Source organism: Aristolochia californica, unplaced genomic scaffold (assembly GCF_029961685.1).
Source record: "Aristolochia californica isolate CCGP_79_NKW_82.1479 unplaced genomic scaffold, dmAriCali1.0.hap1 SCAF_6, whole genome shotgun sequence".
Classification (NCBI taxonomy): domain Eukaryota; kingdom Viridiplantae; phylum Streptophyta; class Magnoliopsida; order Piperales; family Aristolochiaceae; genus Aristolochia; species Aristolochia californica.
The window spans coordinates 5,624,632-5,636,800 of record NW_027182257.1 but is presented as its reverse complement, the minus strand read 5'-3'; the positions used below and the strand labels follow the sequence as shown (position 1 = coordinate 5,636,800).

Genomic DNA, 12,169 nt, shown 5'->3' with positions numbered 1-12,169 from the left:
CTGTTCGGATTACAAATATGAGAAAACCAAACCAAAAACAATAAACAAATAATGGAATGAGTCAGATCTTCTATTCGGATTCGAATCGAAGAAGTGGAATACGATGTGGATACTAAAGCAGATGGAAAGTGTTTAGGTGGAATCTCTATTGATTTTCCTTCACGAATCCGGAATTGTGCAATGGATTGTGCGTGTTGGATAGACATGCAGCTAAGCACTACAGACCCGATACCATTGTATTGGTTTTACACGCGGTTCTAGCATTAGAGTCAATTTCTGAAATTAGATTCGCAAGCCAGCGTGCCTATTAGGGCAAGTCATGCTGGCTAATCATCTTCTTCTCGACGCTAAACGAACTAGAGATTTGAAATCTCAATTGTACCATTATTTCTTAGTGGATTTTGATGAAACAAGAGGAAAAATACTCGGATTTGAGTTCTCTTTCAAAATAATGCTTTAAGTTAAATAAAAACACTATATTGCAATGAAAAAATGTGGTTAACAAATATGGTGCCCATTATTGAAAGCACGAAATTATAAATCATTTCTCAATGGATTTTGATGAAATAAGAAGCAAAATGCTTGTAGTACACCAATCTATCTAATGAATAAATCAATTTGAATGAAAAACAAAGGAATAAATAATGCAAAAAAAGTATGAAAAAATTGATCATACTCCATAAAAGATGATTGATCATGATTTATATGTCCTTCCTTGCATTATTCTGGATTATTGATCATGCTCATACAAGATGATTGATCCAACTTTATATTGGAGGTCTTCTGCATTTTGGATTATTGATAATATTTTTAGGATAATAATCTATCATACCCTTTGGCAGTGTATGCAATTAAGCTCTAAATATGAGTATAGTTAGGCCAAAAATATTGGATTAATTATTTTTGAAACATTTGTATAAGATTTTAAAACATGGTTTAAGAAAACTTGTTATATCCTAATGCTCAAAAATATATTTTTACCTAAAAATTGGAATTTGGCTTGCTATCCATATAACTAAAGTTCTTAAGATTTACTATGAGACAGACTCTAGACCATCAAATTATCATGCTTCCTCATAGGTACTTTTTTAATTTACCTTATTCTTCATTTGGCTCAAGGTCTTTTATTTTGGTTTGGCCGGTTCTTCCTCATAAACCTTGTGTGTGTGCCTCTTGAAGGCAATGTACATTTCTTTATCCAAATGCTCAATCTAGAATTATTAGTTCACTATCTAAAATCAGAGACTTGAGTCAACCTAGGTCAACAAAAATTAAACCTTTTGAGTATAAGTAAATGAAGTTAATGATTTTTTTTTAAAGAATGGAATAACAAATAGTTATAATATTTAGTTACTTTTATTGAAATGAAATTTCTTAAAATAAATTTCAATATATATATATATGTTTAAAAAGGGCCTTTTATATTCACAAAGTTTGTTACTCAATTTTATTTTCATAAAACCCTGAATTAAAGAAAAATACTTCTTTTGATTCCTTCTCTAATGAAATCCTTTAAACACCATTAAGAAAATAATCAATATGATTTAATTGACCTCATTAAAATATAATAAAATCCTATCAATATAAATGTCATGCCCAAAAAAACCTATTATTCATTTTGTCATCACCTTAAATACTTAAATACCCATGATTATAAATAAAAAATGTAGAATTATATTTAACTATGATCTATGATTTTGCCTCTTTAAGACCAAAAGCTTTATATTATCAATTTACTCATAAATTACATAATATTCATAATCCTTAAACAGTAAATTGGCTGATTTAGAAGTCAAACGCATTGTCCATTAGGTCACGGGCTCATTTCAACTTTGTCTCAACCCACCAACCCTTTCCTAACCCGTCCTCACTGAACCCCATTCTCTACCCTTTTCTATTTACCTCTTAACTTTGTCATTTAGCATAAAGGGGTACTATTATTGTAAAGTAAAATTTTCAGGGCCAACCTCATTCTTAACCAGACCTTGAGTGGCTTTTGTAAGGAAGACCCCTCGGCTTCGAGCAGATTGGGTCAAGGAGGGTTCTTTGTACTTGAACTTGTCCAGTAACCCCTTTTTTTAAAGCGTTATTAAATAAAAGTATATTATAATTTTTTTTAGTAATTTAAATAAATACTTCTCCTTCATTTGACATCTAGATAAGAAAATTAAGAGTAACATTAAATTGGATATAAATCAATAAGAATCCAAGAGAATTTTAAGTGAAGTATGCTTAAGGTGTCAAGTATATTAGTACTAGCGGCTTTATGTCACCATAATTACTCGAGAGGACCCACTAATTAGCAATTGGCAGCATAGTTTCAGAGGTGGGACGTAAAAATCAGTTTCCTGGTCTGATTCAACCCTTTGACATGGGTAAAAGCAATTCACTTTCGGTGCTCCGAGATTCACGTCTACTTTGTTGGAGCTTCCCTCCTTTTTTTCCTTCATTTCATATGTTTTGATTCGAAAATTCTACCAGACAAGAACACAAGTACTTTTGACAAGAAAGGCAACATTAACTTTGTGGAGCCAAAATCAACAAAAACTGTCCCCCTTCCAACTTTCAATTCACCATTGTTTGGTCAGGTATACCCTTCCTTGTATCTACGAAAGATTTCCTCCGTCTTAGCATTCCTGAAGGCACAGCATCCGACGAGGTAGACGCAGATGAGCGCAACGAGTGCCAGCATTAAGATGAGGTCCGCCTTCCTCCATTCCCTCTTCAGATTCTCCAGCAGGCCCGCCTTGCAAGAGTCGCATGCATAGCAGAGCTGGGTCTGCTCGTTGTTCCACTGTAAACAGTCCGGATCAGCCGCGTTGTTTATTGGGCTAATCCAGTAAGTTGGATTGACAAATGTGAAACCGCACAGCGTTGGTGGTTTGCAGCATCCTGACTGGAGAAAGAAAAAGAGAAAAAGAGAAAAAGGAAAAGTGGGGTCACCATGTGATTAAGACGAATCTGGTAGCTTTTGCAAGTTCAAGTTTCTTGCTGCTTCTTCTAAGGTCTATACTCAAACCAGATGGGCAAACATGAATATGGCTAGTAAGTGGATCAAGTCTGGAATAATGTTGGCACGGAGCATGAACTAACGTTTCTTTAATGTTTGTAGAAGGAACATAGTCGTTTTTGTCTGAAAAGACCTTTCCTTCAAATTGGATGCAGAAAAAGAAAAAGAAAAAACGAACAGAGGTTTACTACTTACCTGTAAGGGGCTGATATGTGCGTTGAAGAAGTCTTGAGGGAACCGGAAGCTTTGATTCAAGCCAGCACAGATAGTCGTGGTGGCGAGGCAGTTTTTTATCCTGTCCCACTTGAAAGGACCCTGAACCCTTCTTCTCAACCACCCAGAGTAATCGTCCAGACGGTATTCCAAGTAAGAACGGCTGGGAGCAAGGTGGCCGCCGCCCTTATTGGTGACCATGTAGATGAAAACAACCAAAACAGCGAGTAGTACGATGAGAACGAGCATGGCGACCAAGTACATGACAAGGAGCCATGGAATTCTCCAGAAGCCGCCGACAAAACCTGCCAAGGCTACGACCAGAATCAAGATGCCCAAGATGATGACAGGCCATTGGAGGATCTTCACGCAGGAGTTGTCTGTCTGTGAGGCAAGCCAGATCCCGGCACCGATGACCGGAATGGAGAGAAGCATCGCGATGAAGTTGATTGCTCCAATGACATTGTTACTGAGAGGCATTCTGTTGGAGCACTGCAGGCTGCACAGGCTTTGCTTTGGCTAGGGTATGAAAATGAAGGTGAAGACTGAAGAAATGTATCCTGGTAGTATAGTGATGAGATTGAGATTGCCTCGGGATGAAGGTAAAAGGAATACGAGGGATGCCTCCACGATGGTTTCTTTTTCTTTGCGTGTGGGATCCACTAAATGAGAAATAAAGCTATGGAAGGCGAGGAAGATAATTTAATATATGCTGTTGTTTTTTAAGTGCAGGAAGGTGATTTCTGTGTTTGTTCGGTGCTTGAGAGTTTAGAATCTACAGTTTGTTACTTGTTCCTGCAAGGTGAGGCTTATCCCTATGGCCCCTTGTAAAACCAAGCCCCTAAAGAAAAGAAAAAAACTAAAGGATACTTGAAATGCTTATCTATCCTCAATAAATAAATAAAATTTTTAATTTTCAATTTTGCCCTTTTTCAAATGAATCCCTATAAATTAGTTTGCGCCTCTTCTTCTTGTCAACAATCACATCGAAATGGATTTTGTTTTCTTTACAAAATGGATCTTTTTATGAACAAGAAAAGCTTTCACCACAAGAATATGACTAAGACCTTATTCACTTTTTGTTTGTTTTGGCTCTTAATTTTTCGTTGGTTTTGTTGGAAGAGGAAGACCATACAAGTGTAAATATGTACCATCTTTGTCCAAGTGGAGCTCCTCATGTGCAAGAGATATACACCCTACTAGGAATCACAACAAGTAATGGATGGATTCGATAAGGGGTATTTGTTAATCGGTAACGAATGCAATTAGATTTATTTGTCATATACTTATCAGGCAAATGCTAACAACCTCCAACTTGGCCAATAAGTCCATCGATGTATATAAATATAAATATTTTTAATCCAACTGTTAAAAAACAATTAAGTATCTTAAACAATGAGTGATTGCTCTTATTTTAACAAACTAAGAATGCAATTTATTATGTCTCTAGTAACCAATTTTGTGAGTCACTAAGATATAATTGGAGTCCTCTATTAGAATAGGATCACTAAAATTGACCATGTAATACCCATCGTAATTAGATTGCAGTCAATGAATAAACACTCTCTTTTTTTTAGTTAAGATATTTTTATCATCAACAAAGAAATTTCATGAGTACAAGAAATAAAATCAATATCTTACAATCTCATCAAGCATTTGTCATAAAACATTCACTACATATATGTTGCAAGAAGATGTCATGTGGATAGAAAATGAGTAGTCCATATCACCACAGATACCAAGTAAGCATCTAACACGAAGGTATTTGTAAGTGTACTTTGTCTTACTCTTAGGTCCTCTGAGGTATAAACTTATGAGGTGAATTAGTTTGTTAAATTTTTTACAAAAATTTTCCTCCTTTTACTAGAACTTAAGTGTGTTCACACTTTTGGAGAATCCTAATATGTGATATTGACTTCAAAGTTAAAGATCATGTACAAATAATAATCTACACAATCAACGCAAAAAGATTTATGTTTAGGTTACCCAATGAAAATTTACAATAAATAATCACAAGGGCCAAATAAAATATTGGTCGTATAGGGACTTACGCCAGCCGATTAACCACAATAGTCAGCTTAAAATGTAAACCCTCACAAAGGTTTATAGTAGCCAATTTCGATCCACAAAAGGAGTTCACTAAGCTACACAAACTAATCCAAAATGGATTTTTGGAAGTTCTCTAAGCTACACAAATTTACACCTACAAAAGGGATTTTTCAATAGCTAACGAGGTACTTTTCCCTAGATAGACAACCACCTTATACCCATCAAGGTTTGCTAGTAGCTATTATTCAGCCACAAAGGCTTTTTTCAATATTCTAGAGATGAGTAATGGTCTTGCCTACACAAGGCTTCACTAATGCTTGCAAGGTTTTCTAATAAATTCAGCACAAATAAAGCCTCTCAATTAGACTGCTTTTATCATACAAGCACAAATAACAGGTGCAAACAGTCCTATGCACCATACTATGTAGTAGCAACTCAATAAGTTCTACAATGACTTGATTTCAAAATTTAAACTCGAAATAAATTTTGGATTAGTTTTTCAAATTGGCGGAAACACTTAATGCACCTAAATACAAATACTGTTTTCAAATTTTGAGCTCCACAATTAATAATCTGAACAAAGTAATTATGTTTCAAAGTAAGAGAACTTTAGTTCAAATTTACTTGACCAATAATTAATTGATGTCAAAATACATGCACACAAATACTTGAGTTTTAAAATTTTATTTTCAAATTTTTGATACTAGCCAAAAACCTCTTCAAATCCAATAGTTAGAATGAACAATATGATGTCAAAGTAAAAGAATAATGGTTCCAGCAGGGAGAATGCTAGGTAGATCAAATTGGCACAAAAATATTTAGTTCTTCGGGGCTTGTTTTTTCAAAAGACCAAATTCAATTTCCAAATTCGATTTTAAAATATAAGACCGTGCTGTAGTGGTTGATGGAGTCAAGAGGTACTCGTTTTGGGATGAAAATAACTTAAATAAACAAGTTCTCAATGTTCAAGAACAAAGTTATTGAACTTGGAAAAGGACTTTTTGGCCTTTTGTAAAATTCAATAAAATCATGACTAAAAATTACAGAGAATACTAAATTTTTTCGTGAGTTTCTAAATCTTCATTAGCAACCAAATTTTTTAGAACTTCGCAAGCTTCAAATTGAAGCCCTAAATCTTCATTGGCAAGCAAATTTTCTAGAACTGGTCCTTCAAAAACTTTGTCCTTTCCTAACGATGGCTTTCCTCTTTCTTGGTCATTTGATTGATGTCTCTTTGGTCGAACAATTTTCTTGATAGTTCTTGTTTTCTTCTTTTTTTCTTCCAGCCTTCATTCGTCTGGCCATTCAAATGTTTGGATGAATGGGCTCTAAAAGAGGGTTTTCTTTCTTCATTGTTCAGACAGTTGGCTTTATACCGTTTAGATGAATTGCTTCTACATTGATTGCTGCTTTGAGCATCCATTTGTTTTGTTTGAAGGCTTGAATGGTCTCTTACTAAGAGTTTTTTCTCTTGTGCCTAGGTAAAAGGATAGTACTAGGCCAGGTCATTCATACAATGATCTTTCTAGCTGGAGCTGCTTGTTCCCTTTTCCAATGGGTTGCTTGAATGCCTTTCGGCCAATCAAGTGGTTCATAGTAGTCTTCTCAAGACCCACATCAAGAAATGCATAGCATCACCTAATGCTATCAATAGGTTCAATAGAATAGTCTTCACTGTTGGAGAACATCTCAAAGTGGCATCAAAGTAATTACCTTCCCCACATCAAGGGGGTGGCAAATGAGGTAATTTAAAGGTCTTCTCAAAAGGATGACACAAGGGTGTAATTATGTAAGATGTTGTAAGCCTATTTTTGTCTTTTAAAGCTTATAGCCCTAAGGCATTATAGTCATTGTAAACTTTCTTCCACAACGATAAATAGAGGCTCAAGGTATGAGGTAGATCATTAAGTCTCCCCTCTTCTCTCTAAAATTTGTCCTTAGAATTGTCTCCTCTCCCAAGCTCTCTCTCTCCATCTCTCTAGCCAAGTTCTTTCTTATTTCTCTCTTCTTCTTTCTTCTCCTCCTTCCTCTGCTCTTTCACTACCTTGGTCGAGGACTTTGTCATGGGATCCTAAATGGTAGAAGATGTAGGCAAGCTTGGGTGTCATAGTTGTAAATATCTTATATTTTTTGTCTCTTCCTCACTCCTACTAGGATGAAGGGTATACTTGTAATATTGATACTTTTAGCATCTATAAATAAAGTTGAAGGGGAGGGTTTGGATAAGTTCCATAACCCTAATTCTTCCCCCACTCTTCTCTCCTCAACGTTACCTCTTCTAATTTCTATCTCTCAATCGTCCACCTTGAGACTACAAGGAAGATATGGAACACTTTATCCAAGTTTTACTCTAGCACCGAGAATTTACAAAAATTATATGATGTGTTTCAGAACATGTTTACTACAAAACAAGGAGAGAACCTGCATGAGTTCTTGGCTCAATTTAGAGGGATAATTCAAGAGTGGAAACTTGCTCAACCGATATATCGGTTCAAGAAAAGCAAAGGGAGGCCTTAGCAACTACTATATGCTTTTCCAATATCAAGCCATATCTTGAAGTGGCCAAAATCCAATTCCTTAGCTCCTCCGCACTTCCATCATTCGATGACATCAGTTCAACATTACTTCGAATACCAGATCCTTCCTCCACTCTCATATTGAAGTATCATTTGCTATATACTCAAGAAATAAGGGTACATCTTCTACCACCCGAGGGGATGGTAAAAATTATAGAAGAGACTGAGCCAAAGGTGGTAGAAATGGCTCTGGTCCTTTAAGGTCAGACAACTGGGTATGCACTCACTATGGTGGATTGAACCATCTAGTGGATACCTGTTGGAAGCACCATGGAATACCAGACTGGGTCACTGCTAACCAATCCTTGGGTTAGAATGAGAAGAATGCTTCCCAATCCAAGTTAAAACAAGGAAAGCGGACTCTCACCGATGATGATTATGATCTCTTCTAGAGGATGAAAACTTTGATGGTATCTTCTCCATCTTCTCCAGCACCTTCCACTACGGTTACTGCCACCCCTACTTTAGGTATGCTTTTTGTAACTTCCTTCTCTTCATCCAGGATTATCAACTCAGGGGCCTCCAAGCATCTTACAGGAAATAAGAGTCTGTTACATTCCCTATCTCCATGTCTTCCAAGTAAGTTTATTACCATTGCCAACGGATGCCAAACCAAAGTTCTTGGGAAGGGATCCTCCCTTGTTAAACCATCTCTTCCACTTACTGATGTCTTATTTGTCCATCAATTTTCTTTAAATTTGTAATTATTTAGCTAGTTAACCAAATGTTTTAATTGCTCCATCACTTTCTCACCTTCTTATTGTGTCTTTCAGGATCTCACAACGAAGCAAGTGATTGGTTGCTACCATGAATAGGGGGCTTTCATTACTTGAACATGCCTCCAGTCACTACGTTTGCCACTTCTCAGACAAAGGCAAGGTTCTGGCATTACCGGCTTGGTCATCCATCCATAACATCACTTCAACATTTATTTCCATCTTTTAAAACTTTAACAACTTCCAACTGTAAAGTTTGTCAAATGAATAAACACCAGAGGACATCATATTCTCCTTGAACCGAACTTGAAGGTGTTGTTACTTTTTCATTAATTCATTCAGATGTATGGAGGCCCTTAAGTGTCTCAAACATATATCAAGTTAAGTATTTTTTTACCTTTGTTGATGACTTTACTTGAGTCACATGGTTATTTTTTTTTTAAGAACGGTCTGGATTTTTTTTCCATATTTAAATCCTTTCTTGCTATGGTGTCCACTTAGTTTGGAAAACAAACATAAGTGCTTCGATCAGATAATGCCAAAGAGTATCTATCTAGTGAATTTCAATTCTTTTATCATGATAATAACATTATTCATCAAACATCCTTTGCTTACACCCCTCAAAAAAATGGTATAGCTGAAAGAAAAAACCAACATCTCTTTGAGGAAGCCCGTGGCTTACTCTAATCTATGAAGGTGCCCTACTTTTACTAGCCTCATGCCATTCTTACAACCTGCTACCTTATTAATAGACTACCTTCTTCAGTCCTTAGCCATAAATCCCCATACTCATTATTATTTTTCGAATGAAGACTCCTCCCTTCATTTGAAAGTTTTTTTTTGTTGAACATGCTTTGTTCATATTACATCCCCTCCAAAGAGTAAATTTGAGCCTAAATAACTTAACTATATCTTTTTGGGTTACTCTCGTACCAGAAAAGGCTATGTCTGTTATAATCCCTCTCTTCATGTTGATTTTCAGGACTCCATGGATTTAGCTCATGGAGAAAAAGATACAGAGACCCATTGGGAGAAAACTGGAGGAAGAAGAGTTATGGACTTGATTTCTTAACCCTTCCCTTGAAGCTCTATTTATAAATTAATGAAACTACTACATTAAAATAATACCCCTGAACTTAGGGTTTAGGGTTTTAACCCTGGAACTTTAACTTCATTACATCAATCCCATCTCTATGAGATGACGGGTCTTCCTTGGTCTTAGGGGCTTGGGCCCATATTCTAACACAATTGAATATGTGGGCCTTCCTTGGTCGTATGGGCTTGGGCCATATCTTCCAACACTCCCCCTAGTGTTGGGGGTGAGAGAACATCACGAAATCCTAGCTTGTTGCAAATGATGTATAATTTTTTTTTGTATAAAATGGCACATCTTCCAATATGCCATCATCTTCCAACACTCCCCCTCATGTTGGTGCTCTCGTACATGAGGCCCAACTGGCATAATATCAATGAGAGTAAATCACTTCTAGTTGCTAAGACATTGCCTTGTACTCCAGTCGTAACTCATTTTGGATATAGGGCACACTTCGTCTTTTGTAGGTAGTGTGTCTATTGGCATTGCTCTGAAGTGTCCACCTACACCACCTTGTCACTCTACAAGACAACGACTCTCAAGTGGTAGAGTAATATATGGCATTAATGGGGGAAAGTAACATACATGTAATAATAAGTTCCTCTATCATGGAATCCCAACCGTAAATATTTTTGATATTTTTGATGGGGTATTAAGTTTGTCCGTCATGGAGTCCCAACTGCAAATATTTTTGATATTTTTGACGGGGTATTAAGTTCCTCTGTCATGGAATCCTAACTGCAAATATTTTTGATATTTTTGACGGGGTATTAAGTTCCTCCGTCATGGAATCCCAACCGCAAATATTTTTTATATTTTTGACGGGGTATTAACTTCCTCTGTCATGGAATCCCAACTGCAAATATTTTTTATATTTTTGACGGGTATTAAGTTCCTCCGTCATGGAATTCCAACCGCAAATATTTTTTATATCTTTGATGGGGACAAATAAATAATAGTATGAGGCCACCTCTTCTTCAATAATAATGTCTCATCAAAAGAGACACAATAGCAGCAGCTGAAATGGGCTTGGGCTCATATAACACGAATCAAAATAATACTTTAAAATTGACCTATGAAATAATCTAATGCACATATCTGGATCAAATAATATGTTGACCAAGGAATAATCTGTCAATTCTTCAAAAATAATAATCCAGCCAGACAAAAAATTTACCGAGTCATGCCAAGTCAAATTGTAGATCAATATATCCGAGTCGTGGAAGACACGTATACCGAGGCTGAAACATAAGTTGCCCGAGTTAGATTGACCAGGACCTGAGTTGACATGGTTCGAGTTGGTTTGGGTTGATTTGGTAGACTGGTGCTGCATGACAACAACTAGAAGAACAACCCGGTTCGCTAGTTTGACATGGTCCGAGTTGGTTTGGGTTGACTCGGTAGACTGGTGATACATGACAACAATTAGAAGAACAACCCAGTTCATTGGTTTGACTCGGTAGACTGGTGCTGCATGACAACAACTAGAAGAACAACCCGGTTCGCTGGGTTGACTCGGGCGGGTCCGAGTCTTGGTAAAAATAGGCTTGGCCCGGCTTTAATAAATCATGTTTCCTAAGTCAGGAAACATGAAATCAACAATCATCTTCTTCCATGGGTAGCTGGGAACAAGATGGTAGAGAAATTGTAGCAGTAGCCGGAGACAACCAAAATTTCAGCAGAAGGCAGAGTTTGTATACTCGGCCAGTGATGGCGCAAAGATGAGCCCGAGGAGTTTCCAAAAAAAACATCATCAACTTGAGTCAGAATATCAGAATATTAGGCTGGATATATACGAATGCAAGAATCAATTCGAAAACAACAACTTCCTGGGATACAAAAATTTTCCAGTAGACAAATGCAGGAATTATGATATGCTATTGGTGTTGTGTATGTCATCCGCAGAACAGAGATGGACTGGAATCAATGGCTGCCAAAGAGAACCACCGCAAGAAAGAGAGAAGTCATGCATTGGAAATTGAATCGTCTCTCGTAATGATCGAGAGGAAACTAGGTCTCTCGTCGGATGGCCAATTCACACTGTCTGGTTCCTCAGACGGATTTTTCGGCAGAGTAAAAGGTAGTTGCTGTTTCTGTTCGGAGTCCATTCTGAGCCCGGTTCGGTCCTTTCAGAGTGGCGCCATTTTTTAGCCCGCACATCGATCTGCCGGTGTTCGACCTGGTGTGAATATGGACCCACTGACGAGAAGCAATGTCGAGGAAGGCTGACTTTTTCTTTTGGAGATGACGCTGGGAGGAAACTCCAGCCTCCAATCAACTGTCGTGCTGGGCTGACACTGTTAAGCCGAGTCAACTCAACTCAACTCAGATACGAAAAAAAATAGTGTAGTAAGAAAATAAAAAAACTAACAAAATCAATAGATTTAGCTAGGTAGAAGGTATCATAATTTAAATCTGAATTTCAGCATCTATTAAAAAAATCTTCAATATGGGAAAAGAAAATAATGGGTTTCTGAAATATTGAAAACCATACTACGAGTCCTGAAAATCA

General features: G+C 36.9%; 1 protein-coding gene across 1 annotated transcript; it reads right to left on the bottom strand.

Annotated features, from left to right (window-relative positions):
• Positions 1-2,406: 2,406 nt before the first annotated feature.
• On the bottom strand, positions 2,407-3,879 carry LOC137934557 (protein TORNADO 2). Its single transcript, XM_068778972.1, has 2 exons — positions 3,206-3,879; positions 2,407-2,896 (listed from the first exon to the last, which is right to left on the bottom strand). Exons 1-2 carry the CDS (start codon positions 3,701-3,703, stop codon positions 2,585-2,587), a joined length of 810 nt encoding a protein of 269 aa, XP_068635073.1. The 5' UTR covers positions 3,704-3,879; the 3' UTR covers positions 2,407-2,584.
• Positions 3,880-12,169: the final 8,290 nt, after the last annotated feature.

Coding starts and splice junctions, on each gene's coding strand:
- LOC137934557 (XM_068778972.1), bottom strand. CDS start 3,703: ATGCCTCTCAGTAACAATGTCATTGGAGCAATCAACTTCATCGCGATG. Junction 2,897..3,205: donor CACATATCAGCCCCTTACAG/GTAAGTAGTAAA, acceptor TTCTTTCTCCAG/TCAGGATGCTGCAAACCACC.